This window comes from Xenopus laevis, chromosome 3L (genome assembly GCF_017654675.1).
Source record: "Xenopus laevis strain J_2021 chromosome 3L, Xenopus_laevis_v10.1, whole genome shotgun sequence".
NCBI lineage: Eukaryota > Metazoa > Chordata > Amphibia > Anura > Pipidae > Xenopus > Xenopus laevis.
The window spans coordinates 60,118,188-60,135,613 of NC_054375.1; the positions used below are offsets into that span (position 1 = coordinate 60,118,188).

The 17,426-nt window shown below is 38.3% G+C and overlaps 2 protein-coding genes across 4 annotated transcripts in view; one reads left to right on the forward strand and one right to left on the reverse strand.

Annotated features, from left to right (window-relative positions):
* Nucleotides 1-1,436: 1,436 nt before the first annotated feature.
* ccdc59.L (coiled-coil domain containing 59 L homeolog) lies at nt 1,437-8,079 on the reverse strand. The gene is made up of 4 exons (XM_018252370.2): nt 7,752-8,079; nt 4,706-4,937; nt 3,895-3,985; nt 1,437-1,698 (listed from the first exon to the last, which is right to left on the reverse strand). The coding sequence occupies exons 1-4, from the start codon at nt 7,969-7,971 to the stop codon at nt 1,537-1,539; spliced, it is 705 nt and encodes a 234-aa protein (XP_018107859.1). The 5' UTR covers nt 7,972-8,079; the 3' UTR covers nt 1,437-1,536.
* Nucleotides 7,958-17,426, forward strand: part of mettl25.L (methyltransferase like 25 L homeolog) — a 95,537-nt gene continuing 86,068 nt past the window's right edge. Inside the window, exons 1-2 of one of the 3 annotated variants that reach the window (XM_041586293.1) lie at nt 7,958-8,076; nt 9,946-10,160. In XM_041586293.1, the coding sequence (XP_041442227.1) occupies nt 9,950-10,160 (211 nt within the window). In that variant the 5' untranslated portion in view covers nt 7,958-8,076; nt 9,946-9,949. The other 2 variants (XM_041586294.1, XM_041586292.1) reach the window with 2 other exon arrangements.

Genomic DNA, 17,426 nt, shown 5'->3' on the forward strand with positions numbered 1-17,426 from the left:
TTGCAGGCATGTTTTTATTTTTATTTAAGGTTTCCCTAAGGCTAGGGGCACACGGCGCGATTTCGCCGCGATTCTGCGCTGGGCGAGTTGTCGCTGCGTTTTTTAAGCCGAAATAGCTTTGCTAACTTTGGCGCTGGCGTCAATGCAAATCGCGGCGAAATCGCTGCGCTAATTCACACGCGGCGATTCTTTTTCTACTGTCGCCCGGAAACGCCCAGCGAGGCAACTTCGGACGACAATAGAAAACGAATCGCCGCGTGTGAATTAGCGCAGCGATTTCGCCGCGATTTGCATTGACGCCAGCGCCAAAGTTAGCAAAGCTATTTCGGCTTAAAAAACGCAGCGACAACTCGCTTAGCGCAGAATCGCGGCGAAATCGCGCCGTGTGCCCCTACCCTAAAGGAGCAAAATTTGAATCAATTTCAGAGACCCATTAGAAGCCTGCAATTTGTATATGCATAGGTGAGAGATGAGGATTTGCTTATTATGCGCTGCTTGCGCTTTGATCACCAATCTCCAGTAACGAAGGTGAATTTTATATTTACACTAACTTTATCAAGTTGGAGATAAAATAAATACCTTATTGCTGGTGTAACTTAGCAACCACAGAGAAGTATATATTCCAAAGTGGAGCAGCATAACCAAAAAGTGATTTAATAGGTCCTAAACATTTTTTTTTTTTGCACTTTTTGCAGGATTCATATTTAACCATACCTTATGGCGAAACCTTATGGCGAAACCTTATGGGGGAAGATTTATCAAAATACAAACTTATGAGTTTGTAGAAGTTCAAGTTTAACACATTTCAAAAGTTGAATGTTTGTGAATTTACTAAAATGAATTAACATAAATAAACTCAAATAAAAACTTTAATACCTTGAAATCATAAATTTATAAGCTCAAGAAAAAAAAAAAAAAAAAAAAACTCGAGGAACTGAAACTGAATACATTTTGCCTAGGGCAGCTCCCACAGACTTCTACATGACCTTGCAAGCTTTAAGATGCCAATGTTTTCCATTTGAGTTTTTTTTAGTTAAATACTTTAAGTTATGAGTTTTAGCTCAAAAAAGAACTTGAATCAAGGTAAAAATTTACAATTCAAGTGTTGATCAATCAGCCCCTTCAAGTTATGTAACTGGAAAAGTTTTTGCTTAAATGATGCATTTTTTTTTCTCCTAATTTTAATCATAGAAATCAGGATCCAGATTTGGCCAAATCTTTTGTGGAGTATACAGTATATGTACAACATGACAGATTCAGTGAATTCCTAGTGAACATCCATTGCAGGGGTCCAGTAACTAACTCTTTACAGTCCTTAAATAGTAAAAGCATTTTTTTTAAAAATGAAGGCTTTAAATATGAATGAAGCGTATTTCTCATTTACTCCACATGATACCATACCTTACAGTTCAACTTAAATTCAGCTCTTTTTCAAAAAGATTTTAAGACAATTTTTATTAAATACATAAAAAGCATATATTTTCAAAATACAGAAAACAAGCACACAGTTATTGTGCAGAGATATTATGAAAGTTATCAGGCATTCTCTTGTATCTTCTGGAGAAGGTATTCCATTTGCACATTAAAGTTTGGCTGCCCTTTCTTGGTTTTTGTGCTGAGTACTTTATAGGATTCCATTTTCTTTTTCTTGTAAAGCTCTTTTGCTTCCTCCCTTTGTTTTCTTCTTTTTTCTGCTTCCTAGAATTTAAAAAATAGTGATACGACTGATCTGGGTATTTAGTAGCAATACTGCATGTTACCTATGTGTAGGTCTACAAGAAAGCCATTATTTTTAATTAATTGAACTTTAATAAAAACATTCTAAACACAGCTAGGACTGTTTTGTGTAGTTTATGTTGTGTGACTATGTGAAGTAGAGCAAATATAGCCATATTCTAGCTGATAAAAGCTGCCAACTTGGTCTGAAAGGGCAGCAGCTAATAAGCAGCCTGTGTATTGCCTTACCAGACCAGGTTGGCAGCTTGTAGGCCCATGCATGTGGCCCTCCCAACAGATTGCTTGATCCATATCTGTCCAACAATTTGCAAGATGTCTATCAGGTAGGTTAGAGAACAGTCAGACAAGGGCTGCAACAGCATCTAGATGTTGTCCTCTTCTTAAGGGTCAGAAGATGGGTGGTCAGATTGGGCAACGCTCTGCTCATTTGGCCAAAAAGCCAAACAAGTGTATTTATTTGACCAGCTTAAGCTATTACAATAGAGGTGTGATGTACAAGAGCAATTTAAGAAAATGCTCCTGGTACAAAGTAGAACAAAGACATAGGGGTATTTTTATCAAATAGTGAAGTTAGAGATCGCCATAGTCCACTAGAGTGAAATTCCGCCACTCTCCATTCCTTTCTATAGAATTTTGAAAGGCGTATCTATCAAAGGATGAACTTTTACTTTCACCCATTGATAAATACTCTTTTAAAAAACCCCATAGAAATGAATGGAGAGTGGTTGTGCTGATCTCTAACTTCACTCTTTGATAAACATACACCCGTAGCTTCCAGGGCACTGAGTGTACTTGGCTTATATCTAGAATTAAAATGCCTAAAATATTATATAAAAACTTTGACAGCTCCATATTTTAGATCTTTAAAATGCATCAATCATCCTTCTTTATACTCATACATACATTTTTTTTTTTAAAGGCTGTTCAAATCTTGTCTTTTTAGGCTGCCTGTCCTGATAAATCTTAATTGTGTGAAATTGGCACCTATATTTGTGCAATGTTAAGGTTCAGAGGAAATGAGAATATACATTCTATTATGTTCAGCTGTGCAGGGAGCAAATCATATTTGCAGATAAGGATATACATCTTTGTGAGATCACTAATGTGAAACTGGCCATGCTTGCAGCTTCAATGCTCAACATTTTATAAGATACTTGGGGGTTCTGCAAGACACACCAGTGCCTGTGATCTAATTTAACTAAGGGATGATATACCATATACCATATATTTTATTTTGTAAAAATACATTATATTAATTATAAATGAATTGTGTTGCAGTGCTTCTTTCTTTTTTTACCATAAATAGTAAAGCTTGAATTATGTAATTTAATAAAGTTGCCTCAGTTCATGGTGTTTAACTACGGTTTATTTTAGTAGATTAGTAGTACTTTGCTTACTTAGTGTAAAGAAACATTGCTACTTTTAAAGGGTAAGTCAACCCCAAAATAAAAATGTACCTAATAAAAAACATAATTCTAAGATACATTTATTGAAAATGTTCAATGTTTTTAAAAGTTATTTTTTGTAAAAACAACTTCTTGTGGTTACTTTTTAATAGGGATGCACTGAATGCACTATTTTAGATTCAGCTGAACCCCTGAATACTTTGTAAAAGATTCGGCCAAATACTAAACCAAATCCTTCCTTATTTTGTGACAAAAAGTCATGCGATTTCCCTCCCTGATACTAATTTGCATGTGCAAATCAGGATTAGGCCGAATCCGAATTCTGATGAAAAAGGCCTAATCCTGCCCGAATCCTGAACCAAATCCTGGATACAGTGCATCCCTACTTTTTAAATAATGCAAATCCCCAGCAAAGACAGGCCTGTTAATCAGCTGGCTTGTATTACATTGTATCAACAGTCTCAGCCATCGTGCAGAGAATAGAAAGGGACAAACGCTGCTTTCAATATCAATACATATACATATAATTTAAACACCATAGAAATTTTATAATGAATGTATAAATTGCTTAGAATGTTGTTTTCTTTTTTATAGGCACACAATTTAAAATAAAACATGCTGACAGAGGTTAACATGAAATTATCCATTAAACATAAGCATATCTAAATACCTATATCTAATGATGATAAAGAATGTTACTGCTGAGCAAGATGTAAATTAGAATGCGACAGTAAAAATTGACTAACATTACCTCTCTTTTCCTTGCACGTTCAAGTTGTACTTTTTCATACTCTTCTTTTGCTTTCTGATTGGAGGTCTTCTTCTTCTGTTTTCTCTTTGGCCTGCACACAGATCAGTGAAGATGAGATTATATGTGCAAATGTTTTATATGTTTATCATTTTTGTGGTCCTCTGGTGCCTCAAGTGACCACCTCTCCTGACACAAAACTACCACTATATTGTATAATCAAACAGAAAAAAAAGGATCATCTATTTTAAAATGTACAGAACTTCTTCCAAATCGATTCCTTTTTTTTTTGGATGTCCAAAGTAAACATTTCTGAGGTGCCAAGTATCTGCTATTGAATGAAGCTGGTGCATTAAATAAGTATACTATATCAAATAAGCAGGGAATTAAATTGGTTTCTCCAACACAAATGCAGCTGCACTAGTCAATGGCATATTACACTATACTGTAAATTATCGAAAAATATTATACCTATTCAATTTTTTTAAGCTGTCTGCCTGCAGGCCTCACAACTGTTTATGCTCTTTGTTAAATGTATAGTTGTGCTTTATAGCATATGAGAATGTAACAACCTCATTGCATTTCCGGCAATTTTTTTTTGTTAGGTGCAGTAACAACTTTAGTTTGTTGCCATCGCCAAAGTAATGCAACAGAACACATTAAAGCCAGAAGCCAAACGTCTCTTCCGACAAAGTCCCATTTCATGCACTTGTTGACTAAAAGTTGTACTCGCAGCTTTCTTGGAGGAAAAGCGAGTGACATTTAATACATACTATTTTAACCAAATACAGAACAGATCATGGTATAATCTTACATAACAACAGGCTCTTCTTCCAAAACTTCTGGGTTTACATTAGCTCTTGGTTTCCTACTTTCTTCTTTCTTTTTCAGCATTTCTTCTTCAGCTAGGTACAGGTGCTTCAAGTGTTCAGGGTAATTGTCTTTGTAGAGATCTTCATTAACAGTACTGGGCTTCTTTTGTTTCCTTAGTAGTTTTTTATATTCCAGCTGGATCTTTTGTTTTCTCCACAAAGAAAACCCTTTTCCTGAAGAGGAAGAAAATTGAATAGAGATTTAATTGGTTTAATGATGCCCAATTGTTAACATCCAAACGGAACAGTACATTTAATCCTAATGAAACTGTTACATAAGGTTTAAAATTGCATTCCTCTGTAGTTAGAGAAATTACACATTGGGTTTTGAAACTATGTCGCACTATGACTTTTAGGATGAATCTACATTTCAAGGGTATAAGTCAGTAAAACAATGTGTACTATTGTGTTATTCAAAAAAATGGAACTTAGATTTTGTAAACTGATGGCACTGCTTGCATGGAGTATAACTCTTGATAGTGATGCAAAATAATTGCCTTTATCCTGATTGTGCAGGTGATTTCTACGGTATCACTGACATATCCTCTAGCCCAGTGGTCCCCAACCAGTAGCTCGTGAGCAACATGTTGCTCTCCAACCCCTTGGATGTTGCTCCCAGTGGCCTCAAAGCAGGTGTTTATTTTTGAATTCAAGACTTGGAGGCAAGTTTTGGTTGTATTAAAAACAGGTGCACTGTCAAACAAAGCCTCAATGTAGGTTGACAATCCACATAAGGGCTACTAAATGGCCAATCAGAGCCCTTATTTGGCACCCCAAGAACATTTTTCATGCTAGTGTTGCTCCCCAACTCCTTTTACTTCTGAATGTTGCTCACGGGTTCAAAAGGTTGGGGATCCCTGCTCTAGCCTGACATGAATCCCACTATGGAGTAGTGGGTTCAACTTAAAAAAAATGCCATTGGTTGAGCCTCAAAAGTATCAATACTATTCACCAATAGATAAATTACTTACAAGCTTATATATGCATTATATAGAACACATGAAACCATCACTTAAAATTGGGGGAATAGAACTCTTCCCCTAAATGAACTGTGCAGCTTCACAAACTGCAAACCTGTGCATGGGTGTTGGTGGCACTGTCAGTGATCATTGAGCAGGCCCCTGATACTGAATGGCAGCTTGTGGCCCTGGGACACTGCACATGGACCTGGCCAACCATCAACAACTTCAAAGCTGGAAACAAAAACAATGGTGCACTTATCTTTCAGTATGGATGGTGCTACAGTGGCACCACAAGGTGAGGGTTTGTTCTCCTTTAAATCTGTTTCTATCACATACACCCAGTCCATATCACCTTAATGCAATTTAACCCAAAAATGTAAAGAACTGTAAACATGGTAGAGGAAGGAGTTTTCAGTGTCTTTTAATGAATTTCGACTAATTGTCTTTTTAATGCTGATTTTAACACTGAAATTTGTAAGTAGCCAACTGGCATTATGTTGTTTAACATGAAATCATTTAATGATTACTGAGTGATCTTGCCTCTCTATGAACTGGACGAATTTGGAGTGCTATTTACCTTAAATGAGTGACTGTTTCCCATCTGTGAGACAGAAGACTGTGCATTAAATACTTGTTATTTTACCTCCTTTAAAACTTATTCGGTATATGGGATAACACACTATGGTAGTCTTCTCCCTCTGCCCTGTTTTTAGATAATGTTTTGGGTGTAAATTGTGCAAATTACTTTCGGTACAGTATTAGCCATACAAATACCAGTTACAAGAAAAGAAAAAAGTGTAAAATAAACATTGATCAATGGGCTGTGTCATCTGGTGTGCCGACTGGTGATTTCTACTGTTTATTAACACATGATCAGACAAAAAAAAAAAAAAAAAATCATTTAAAAATCATTTTAGAATACTCTAGTGACACCACTAAGGTATCTTATCTGCCCACAATTCTCATTTAAAGATCCATTAGGCCTATGAATTTGTGCAAGGTACTGCATGACCTGCTTTAACAATGAAAGCATGATTAGAACAGGTTATTTACCTTAGGGGTATACATTCATAATTTCAAATTGTCCTTATTTTAGGAGATCTCCCAGTGTCATGGGAATGCCAGGCCACTCACTACTACAGGAGTTAGGCAAAAAAATCTCCCAAAAGCCCTTTACTCCTCTGCTCCTCGCTACATTTCTTCTCGTCTCACTATACGTTCCTGGTCGTCTTCTCCGCTCTTCACAGAGCCATTTTCGCTTCACACCATCCACATCCACTGCCAACTCTCGTCTCAAACCCTTCTATCTTGCTGCTCCTTACCTCTGGAATTCCATCCCTGAATTCCTCCGTAAGGAATCCTCTCTTAATTTCTTCATAAAAAACGAAGACTCTACCTTTTAGATGACTATAATATTAGCCTAGTCCTGTCCCAACTGACTATGCCTTAACTTGTGCACTTTTTTATCTCCAATTTGTACCTGTATGTTAGCCTCCCATCCACTTAGACTGTAAGCTCCATGGAGCAAGGACCTCCTTCCCACGATGTCTGTTACCACATAGCACTTCAGCTCTTTGTCCTATGATTTTGTATATATTTATTATGTGATTTGTTTCCCCGTGTATACTTATATGTATATATATTGTACTTTTATGCACTGTACAGTGCTGCAGCTCCTTAACAGCGCTTTACAAATACAAGTTATACATACATACTAAAAGTCCAGAACCTAATGAGCAATATTAAGAGAGAGATGGTGCTTAAAGAAATTAAAAGTCTCATAAATAAAGCGGAAAGTGGAATATCAAGTAGAAAGCACCCTACATATGCAGTACAATAAATGATGGACAGTGTTAGCACAGAAACAGAACACCTGCAACAGCTGCATTGGAATGCAAAACCTATGCTGAGGAATTCAGCACAGGGACACACACAGCGGGGACACACACACACACACACACACACACACACACACACACACACACACACACACACACACACACACAGTTAATGGAGAAAAACTTGCCTTCCTTCTGACTGCCTGCCATCACACTTTGCTTGTACGGTCTCCAATGCTTCTTCGCTTTCCCTGTCCCTTTTCCGTCCTTCATGGCGGATTTTCTCTGCCCACCATCTGGTTGACCGCCTCCACGGCTAGCTTTTTTACCTCCAACGCCTCCACTCTGCCTCTCAAAGCCATCTCTCCCTCCCTTGCGTTTCACAGACTGCCTCTCCGATGCCTCCATAGTCCCGCACGCTGCCAACTACCGGCGCTTCCTTATTACGTCACTAAGCAGCCCTAGGGATAGCTAATCGATTACCAATGAGTGCACGTATCTCCAGTAGCGCAGGTAATTGGGGGAGTGTCAGCGTACTGACGTATTTTCCATCTCTCTATTATTGTTCCCATCTCATGTAAGTGTTAGTAATTGTATAACAGCAGCTGGCAGGTCTCTGCGAGTCAGACAGCCTGTAAGCGCCTTTAGTTTTGCGTTTATTTCTGCTCTTGTAGCGATTGCTCAGGGCTGTAATAGAGAGAACGCACAGGGATGTTGGCTCAGGAGTTTTACTAAGCGGACACATGTACTAAGTAAGTGTGTGCAGTATAATTTGTAATTCAGGGATATTACAATAATAGCTGTTCGATGTGAGGCTGGTATATCAGAGAAATGTAAACAATTGGGAATGAGAAATACACCAGTAGATACATGTACCAGTACCATAGAAGTGCTTTCCATTTCACTTTTGTGCACTTCAGTGCAACAAATAACAGCTACCATGGATAATTTGTAATGAAAACGTTACATATAATGCATTTCCAACACAAGAATGAGATTCAGTGTTGCTAATTGTAAAATCACGCACCTGGGTTGTAAAAAAATATGCAAGCCACTTATATCTTTAATAGGACTGCACTAGGCAAATCCATAACTGAGAAGGGATCCATGTAGATGATAAATTTGGCTGTAGCAAGCAACGCCACTCAGCATCGGCAAAGCTAAACAAGGCTTTGAGCTGTATTAAAAGGGGCAAAGATTTGCAGGAGGAGAAGGTAATTCACTTTACAGAGTGCTTTTAAGGCTCCATCTAGAATAGGCTGTACCGTTTTGGTCTCCAGCTCTCAAATGGGATATTATTGAATTAAAGAGGGCCCAAAGAAGGACAACTAAGCTGAGAAAGAGTTTGGAAAGTCTCCATTATGAAAAAACATTGGCCAGGTTGGAATTATTTCCAACCAATTATCCGCTGGCAGCGCTGGTAGACATATCCGCTGGCAGCGCTGGTAGACATATTCCTCAGAAGTGCCCAGTGTTTGGGGCACGAAACGCGTTAGTTTTCCGCACTCCCACTGCTGCTATATCACAATGTATGTTTAAATAAAGCCGAATATTGATATTATTCTTACCGCCTCCCGTGGATATGTCTACCAGCGCTGCCAGCGGATAATTGGTTGGAAGTATTGGAGTACTCGGTTGAGAGTTACCGAGATCCCGCGATAGCTGCGGTGGACGAGGGAGAGAGGAAGGAGTGGGGAGAGCTCCGCCATCGAGTCCTCTTTTGCTATCGGTGTCAGGTTGGAATTATTATATAGAGAAAATGCATTTTATATATATAAAAAAATACAGGGTTATTGAAATAAGTCTCACGTCTCTAGGCCACTCAGTCCCCAGTGCTGCTTGTTTGTGGTGAATGATAAAAACAAACTATTGGAGCTTCAGGTCAGCAAAGGTGCACCTTTGTACCGCCAAATAATTAGGGTTGCCTGGTGTCTACCCTAGCCACAGGCCTGGATCTGTATGGCATTCCCACACATCCAGGACTTCCTATATTGTAGGTGAGCAGTCAACAGCTCAACAAACTTGACAGGGGATTGCAGTTTATCTTTCTCTTTGTAAGGGTAGAGCAGTGATTAGTTTCCCACATCCTAATGGAATTTGGGGATGACTTTGAACATGCTCATCACTTGTTTCTAACACTGAGAGTGTCCATAGGTGTACTGAGAGCTCCAAAAAAGGTACAATTATTAAAGGTAACAATGGTTTTCTGCAGAGATATAAATTATCTATCTTATTTTGCCCTTATATTTACCACTGTGTACATATTTAGAGTCATTATAAAACACCCTATATAACAACCTTTTAAAGGCATTACTTAGGTTATAATAAATTATTTACCGATGTCCAATATTTATCTTTCTATTATATTTCTTCTTATTATAGAGTAATGTTTCCATCACTGTGCGAAGTTAGCACTGACCAGCTAAAGGAGGCTGTGAAGAAATTACTTCATTTTTTACATGGAACTCTACAGATTTCTGGGGCCCATACTGTTGATTTCTACACACAAAATATTTGGAAGACGCTTGTTGCTGTATCCCCAGACATAGTACTCTCTGTGATTAGTAAACACAATGGGGCACACCATAAGGGAAAAGGTGAGCAAATTTCTGTTTATATTCAAATTACAAACTATCTGGGTAAAGGAGAAAATAAAGCAACTACAGTGCTTGATTTCTTTTCAGTGTGAAAAGAAACTTGAATAGGCACGGCAAACATTAGTGGCTTGGCGTGTAACAATAAGGTTTGTTAATCACTTACAGTAATTTATTTTCCTCTGTATAGGACACAATTTAGTAGAAGTCATTACTCCAGATCTGTTGGCTTCTGCTCCATTGTTTCAGGAGTCAGACAAAATAATCAGCCAGACATATATACTGTATTTAATAGGCAATTACATTGAAAAACTGTTTTTAGGCAATGTCCCCCTTTAATACAATGTGTTCCTACACTCTAATAAACTCTCACATTACTCACATTATATGATTTGTTTTAATACAGTCATTCAGAAACATTACTGAAAAATAATTGCACCCTTGTATGATGCATGACACTGAAAACTTTCACACCGAATAAAGAATTACAAAAGTACTGTTAAAGAAGTCGTTTACCACTTGGGGGTGCCAAATGTTAGGCACCCCCAAGTGAATGTATTAACTTACCTGAAACCCCGGGCCGTTGCTCCTATCAGCAGAAAACTGCAATGGGCCGGGGTTATTCCAGCGAGCACTACGGAACACTTCTTTCTGGCTTCTTCTTTCTTCAAAATTTTCCAGGGCAGACACATGCGCAGTAGAATGAAAAAGCAGTAGAAAGTTGGGCTTTTCACTCTAATGCTCATGCGCAGCCGCGAGAAGAAAGAAGTAGCCGGGAAGAGAAGCTCTCCATGGTGTTCGTTGGAATAACCCCGGGCCGGTGCAGTTTTATACTGATAGGAGCATTGGCCTGGGATTTCAGGTAAGTAAATACATTCACTTCACCAAGTGGTTAATGGCTTTCCTTCTCCTTTAAAGTGTATTGTATTGCATGTTTCAGTTGTCAGTTTATGTGTAATGCCTTTAAGTTGATATTTGGATTTAAAGTGAACCCAAATATAATAACATTGTGGATAATGAAAGAACATTTCATTATAAGCAACCTTTACACACTGGTATGGGAAACTCAAAAAGCTGAGAATTATTACAAATAATAATAATAAAAAAAAACCCCATTGAACTTGATTCTTTTTAAGCTGCATGCATCCATATTGTTTGGCAAAATAGCCCAAATCGGCTTTTTTAATGTTAAAGGGATGTTTTAAATTTACATTATAGGTATTGTGATCGAAATTAGATCACTACCTATATACATTATTAAGTTATTGCTGCTGAAATCAGTATCTGCTTGTCTCTTGCTATTACCCTCATTGTTGTGTTTGCCTCCATGTACTGTTAAACAATTTAGAAGTAGTCAGTTGCTCTGCAGCCAAGACTACAGTTCCACAATGCCTTTCAACCCTTTTTTTATTCTCTTTATTCTTTACAGGTGTTTTTTTATCATCACACACATCATAAAAATGCATCACTAAACTCAACATCTTGTGTCTCACACCCCTTTCTCCTTTTAGATAGTAAGCTATGATCAGCAGTTTGGAATTTCAGCAGCTATCTGGTTGCAAGGGTCCAGTGTACCCTAGCAACCAGTCAGTGAGAGACTGGAATATGAGTAGGATAGGCACTTAACAGTGCTCACAGTTAATAGTTTTTTGGCTGCTGTGGGTCAGTGACCCCATTTGAGTAGAAGAAGAAGGCAAATCATTCAAAAACTATAAGAAATAAAGAATGAATGCCAATTGAAAAGTTGCTTCAAATTGGTCATTCTATAATATTTCATAGTTAAAGGGGAACTATTGTGAAAATTAAAATTTAATATAAACGTCAGCATACTGATACTTAATAAGAAACTTTCTAAATACATTCAATTACATTGTACTGTTTCTAAAATAATCAAGTTCATCTTCACCATTCCTCTCTCAGCATCAGTTTCTCTTCATTCTCTCTTCATGTAGGAGTTGGGTGTCAGATAATTATTGACAGATCCAATATATCTTATAGGGGGGGCTTCTTTTACCTAGAGGATGTATTAGAGATCACTATTAAAGGAACAGAAACACCACAAAATGAAAGTCTTTTAAAGCAATGAAAATACAATGTACTGTTGCCCTACACTGGTAAAACTGATGTGCTTGCTAAGCTTCAGAAACACTTATATAGTTCATATAAACAAGCTGCTGTGTAGCAATGGCGGATATTGAAAAAAGGCTGTATGGCACAGGTTAAATAGTGGATAACAGATAACACCATTATGTTCTACAGAGCGTATCTGTTATCTGCTGTGTAACCTGAGCCTTTTCTCATTTGAATGACTGCCCCCATTGCTACACAGCAGTTTATTTATATAAATAATAGTAGTGTTTATGAAGCAAACACATCAGTTTTACCAGTGCAGGGCAATACTGCATTATATTTTTATTACTTTAAAACACTTTAATTTTTTGATGCTACTGTTCCTTTAAAATCACCACACATCGGGGCCGATTCATTAACTTCGAGTGAAGGATTCGAAGGTAAAAAGCTTCGAATTTCGAAGTTTTTTTGGGCTACTTCGACCATCGAATGGGCTACTTCGACCTTCGACTACGACTATCGAAGGATTCGAAGTAAAAATCGTTAGACTATTCGACCATTCGATAGTCAAAGTACTGTCTCTTTAAAAAAAACTTCGACCCCCTAGTTCAGCAGCTAAAAGCTACCGAAGTCAATGTTAGCGTATGGGGAAGGTCCCCATAGGCTTTCCTAAGTTTTTTTGATCGAAGGATATTCCTTCGATCGTTGGATTTAAATCCTTCGAATCGTTCGATTAGAAGGATTTAATCGTTCGATCGAAGGAATAATCCTACGATCGTACTATCTGCGCTAAATCCTTCGACTTCGATATTCGAAGTCGAAGGATTTTAGTTCCTAGTCGAATATCGATGGTTAATTAACCCTCGATATTCGACTCTTGATGAATCGGCCCCATCATGTCTATCTACATGCAGAATTTGTGCAAAAGGCAGTTATTTTGTTAGATTTGACCCGACTAACTAATGACCCTTTAACTGCTAAAGCCAACAATCACTTCTCACTACTAATACTGCTTGATCTCTCAGCTGCATTTGACACTGTAGATCACCCTCTCCTCCTCCAGTCCCTCCATTCTCTTGGCCTTCGGGACACAGCCCTGTCCTGGTTCTCTTCTTACATCACCAATCGTTCCTTCAGTGTCTCCTATGCAACGGAGTAGCATCTTCTCCCCTGCCTTTTTCTGATGGGGTTCCTCAAGGCTCTGTCCAGGGACCCTTACTATTCTCCCTCTATACTTCCACCCTCTGCAAATTAATCAATTCGTATGGTTTCCACTACCACCTCTATGCTGATGATACTCAGATCTATCTTGCATCTCCTGATCGTAAACCAGAACTCCTAACTCGCGTCTCCTCCTGCCTGTCTGCTATCTCTACCTGGATGTTGCAACGCTTCGTTAAATTAAACCTCTCTAAAACTGAAATGGTTCTCTTTCCTCCAACTAACACCAGTAACATCCCGGAAGTATCCATCATAGCTAACAATTCCCCCCCTCTATTTATATAATATATATATTATAATGAACACTGCTGCGAAGCTCATACACCTCAGCAACCACACTTCTTCTGCCATGCCATTCTGTGAATCCCTGCACTGGCTTCCACTACCTCTCAGAATTAAATTCAAATTAATGACCCTGACATTCAAAGCACTTCATAACTCTGCCCCACCCTACATTTCTGAACTCATCTCTATATACTCACCCAACTGCTTATTACGTTCCTCTACTGACCTGCTACTCAACTCTTCTCTCATTACCTCCTCACATGCTCGCATTCAAGACTTTGCAAGGGCTGCACCCCTCCTCTGGTATTCTTTCCCACTGTCTGTCCGACTTTCTCCCAACCTTTCTGCTTTCAAGAAATCTCTTAAAACGCACTTCTTTCGAGAAGCCTACCTTCATTCTGCTTATCTACCAAACGCAACACCACATACAGTACCACATTTCTCACCCACTTAATTCAATCTTGCCTACTCCCACACCTTGTGTATTACTCAATTCCCTTTAGAGTGTAAGCTCTTTCTGCATAGGGCCTTCCTCACCTTTTGTACCGGTATTGATTGTGATGTATGTAACTCCATATGTTCTATGTATATAATTTCATGTGATTTAGTTGTATAATCACATTTACTTTACAGCGATACGCAATATGTTGGCGCTATATAAATACATGTTAATAATAATAATAATAGATTTTGTTTGTACTGGAATCAGTTATTTGAATGAGCTCCAATTCATCTGCTAGGATAGGAAGCCCCCCCTATAAGATATATTGAATCTAACTGTCAATGAGGATCTGACACCCAACTGCTGCAAGATGACAGAATAAAGAGAAACAGATGCTGATTGAGGGATAGTAAACATAAACTTGATTATTTCAGAAACAATGCAGCATATTTAATTGATTGTATTATTAATTGAATTTCTTATTTCCGTATGCTGAAGCTTAAATTTTCGTGATAGTTCCCCTTCAACTAGGTAGAATCATTGGGATTTTAATACTCCATTTCAGGATCAGAAATTAACTGTGGTTAAAGGTACAGTTCATTGTCAAATAAAAACTGGTTAAATATATAGGCTGTGCAAAATACAAAATGTTTCTAATATAGTTAGTTAGCCAAAAATATAATGTATAAAGGCTGGAGTGAATAGATAACATAATAGCCAGAACACTACTTCCTGCTTTTCAGCTCTATAACTCTGAGCTAGTCAGCGACTTGAAGGGGGGCCACATGGGACATATCTGTTCAGTGAGTCTGCAATTGATCCTCAGCATTCAGCTCAGATTCAAAAGCAACATATGTGATCCATGTGCCCCCCCTCAAGTCTCTGATTGGTTACTGCCTGGTAACCAGGGTAACTGTAAACCAAGGGAGCTGAAAAGCAGGAAGTAGTGTTCTGGCTATTATGTTACACATCCAGTCACTCCAGCCTTTATACATTACATTTTTACTTAGAAACATTAGAAACATTTTTTTATTTTGCACAGCCTATTTACCCAGTTTTTATTTGTATACTCAACAATTCCTTTAAGAAGTTCGTGTATGTAAACAATGAATGCTTTGGCCCTCTGTTTTTGAGGTCCACGATTTGCTCTGATCCACAGAAATCGGGACTACTGGGAGGTAAGATATTTGTCTGGAAGTGTTTTTTTCATTTATATTTTAGCCTAAAAATTTCAGTGCGTTCCACCAACAACTGACTTACTATAATATGCATAAACTGTTTATTGAAATTGAATACAGATGTTAGAAGAAGTCATTTTCAGTGATTGCCAGCAAACATGAAGTTAGGACATTCTGAAAGCATACACAGCCAATCTATTTTTAACCAGCTTAATTTTTGCTCCTTCAGCAAAGCTGACATTAATATACAGTACAGTTAATTCTTTGTGGCATGCTTACTGCCCAAACTAGCCAAAGGGTTTGTTTCAACGTGTGGCTTCCAACAGCTGTAAACAACAAAAAAATCCATCAGCTATAGATTTGGCTTGTAGAGGTTGCTGGGAGCTGTACTTTACAAAGGTGGAGGGCCAAGGACCTGACCTTGCTCATATAAGCATTTTTTTTTTTTTTTAAATTATAGCATAAGAATTCAGTGAATTGTGTTTGTTCATATTGCCAGATTTCTTCCCTCTTGGCAATGTATATGTTAAACCATGAAGAAAACAATTTTCATCTAGCCTCTGATCTGGAGCAGATTTAATCATTTAAAAATACCTTCCAGTCAGTCAAACGTTATGCTTCATATGTGACCTAAGGGCTCATTTACTACTGGAACCATTGCAAATGCTGCAGTGCCAAGAAACAAAATGACTTGCAAAGACCAGAGCCCGTACCTACAGGTAGTGTAACCTGCACTCTGTTCCTTATGTTGCATTAAATATCTGGCAAAAGTGCAACACTCTCAAAGACAAGGCAGGCTTGAGAAAAAAGATTTTTGCCAGGGGTTACTGACTGTCACGTTCGGCACCCTATTCACTTCATTCAGGTGAGGGACATGCTCTACTTTCAAGGCAGGTGTATTGGTGTATATCTGAATATGCGCTATGAGCATGCACAAATGAATTATTTGCCACTGCTCGGTTGCATTATTTTGACAAAACTGACTTCTGACCAAAGCATTGGTCTCACAGGCTGACCTCCTCTGCTGTGGAATTTTATAGGGGACTAAAATGTTAAATTGCAGCTACCAGCAGTGGTGGATTCTAGATTTTTGCATTCCTATTCTTATGCAGTAAGCAAAACCAGTGGAGATTTACAGAAAGCAGATGAAGTTTTGGCTGGATCAAGGGTCTATTTGGCTGTAAATTAGTGTGGCTTGGGGGGGAATCAGAGGGCTGGGAAAAATTGTCTCAGTTTTCACTTTTAATGTTGGGAGGTATGCAATGTAGTAAAGACTGCAGATAAATGTAATTAAAGAATGGGAGTGGCTGCTGACTCTATAGCCCTAGCCATTCTTGCCTTCCAAATTGTTGTCAGAACACATGCTGTTGTCTATAATATTTTTGGATTCAGTAGCACAGTGTGCATCTCATTTTTTTTTTTCATGGAATTAATGCTTTTTGCTTTTTCTTTTTAGAAAAGTATATTTGCTAATCGGACCCCTTTGACGTTGGAGTAGGATATGTAAGGGAGCCAGGCTTTCCTCTGTCCACTAGGGCTATACCTTACCCAGCAGTTGGCAAGCCACTGTTAATTCACAACACACTATCAGTCTGACATAATCCCAAAGTTGTCAAACGACCATGCAATGAATACCAGGCAGTGTTTCCTAACTGCTTATTCAGCTATATCATAGATATCATATATTTGGTTTGCACCCATGGAAGGACAAATGGAATAAGTAAAGAACTGTATATAAAAAGATTTTACTTTTGCTGTCAGCACAAACTGTACTGCACAAGCGCCAGTCACCCAAGGCGGGTTGCAGAGGTCCGGTACCTTGGGTGGAACTGAATAGAAACATAATCATGTAAAAGCATAATCGAAGAAAAAATCAGCAAGCACTCAGTACGCCACTCATTGCATAAAAAGACGTCTTTATTTCAGTAGTTTAAAAATATCAAATTCCTGAGGTGTTTCTATCTAAGATGCGTAGTCATAGGCCTATGACTGCTAATCAGATGCGCCAGGTCTTAATGTGAGAGGACCGAGAACAGTTCTGGGCGGTCAAGGGAACCGTACTTTTGCAACAGG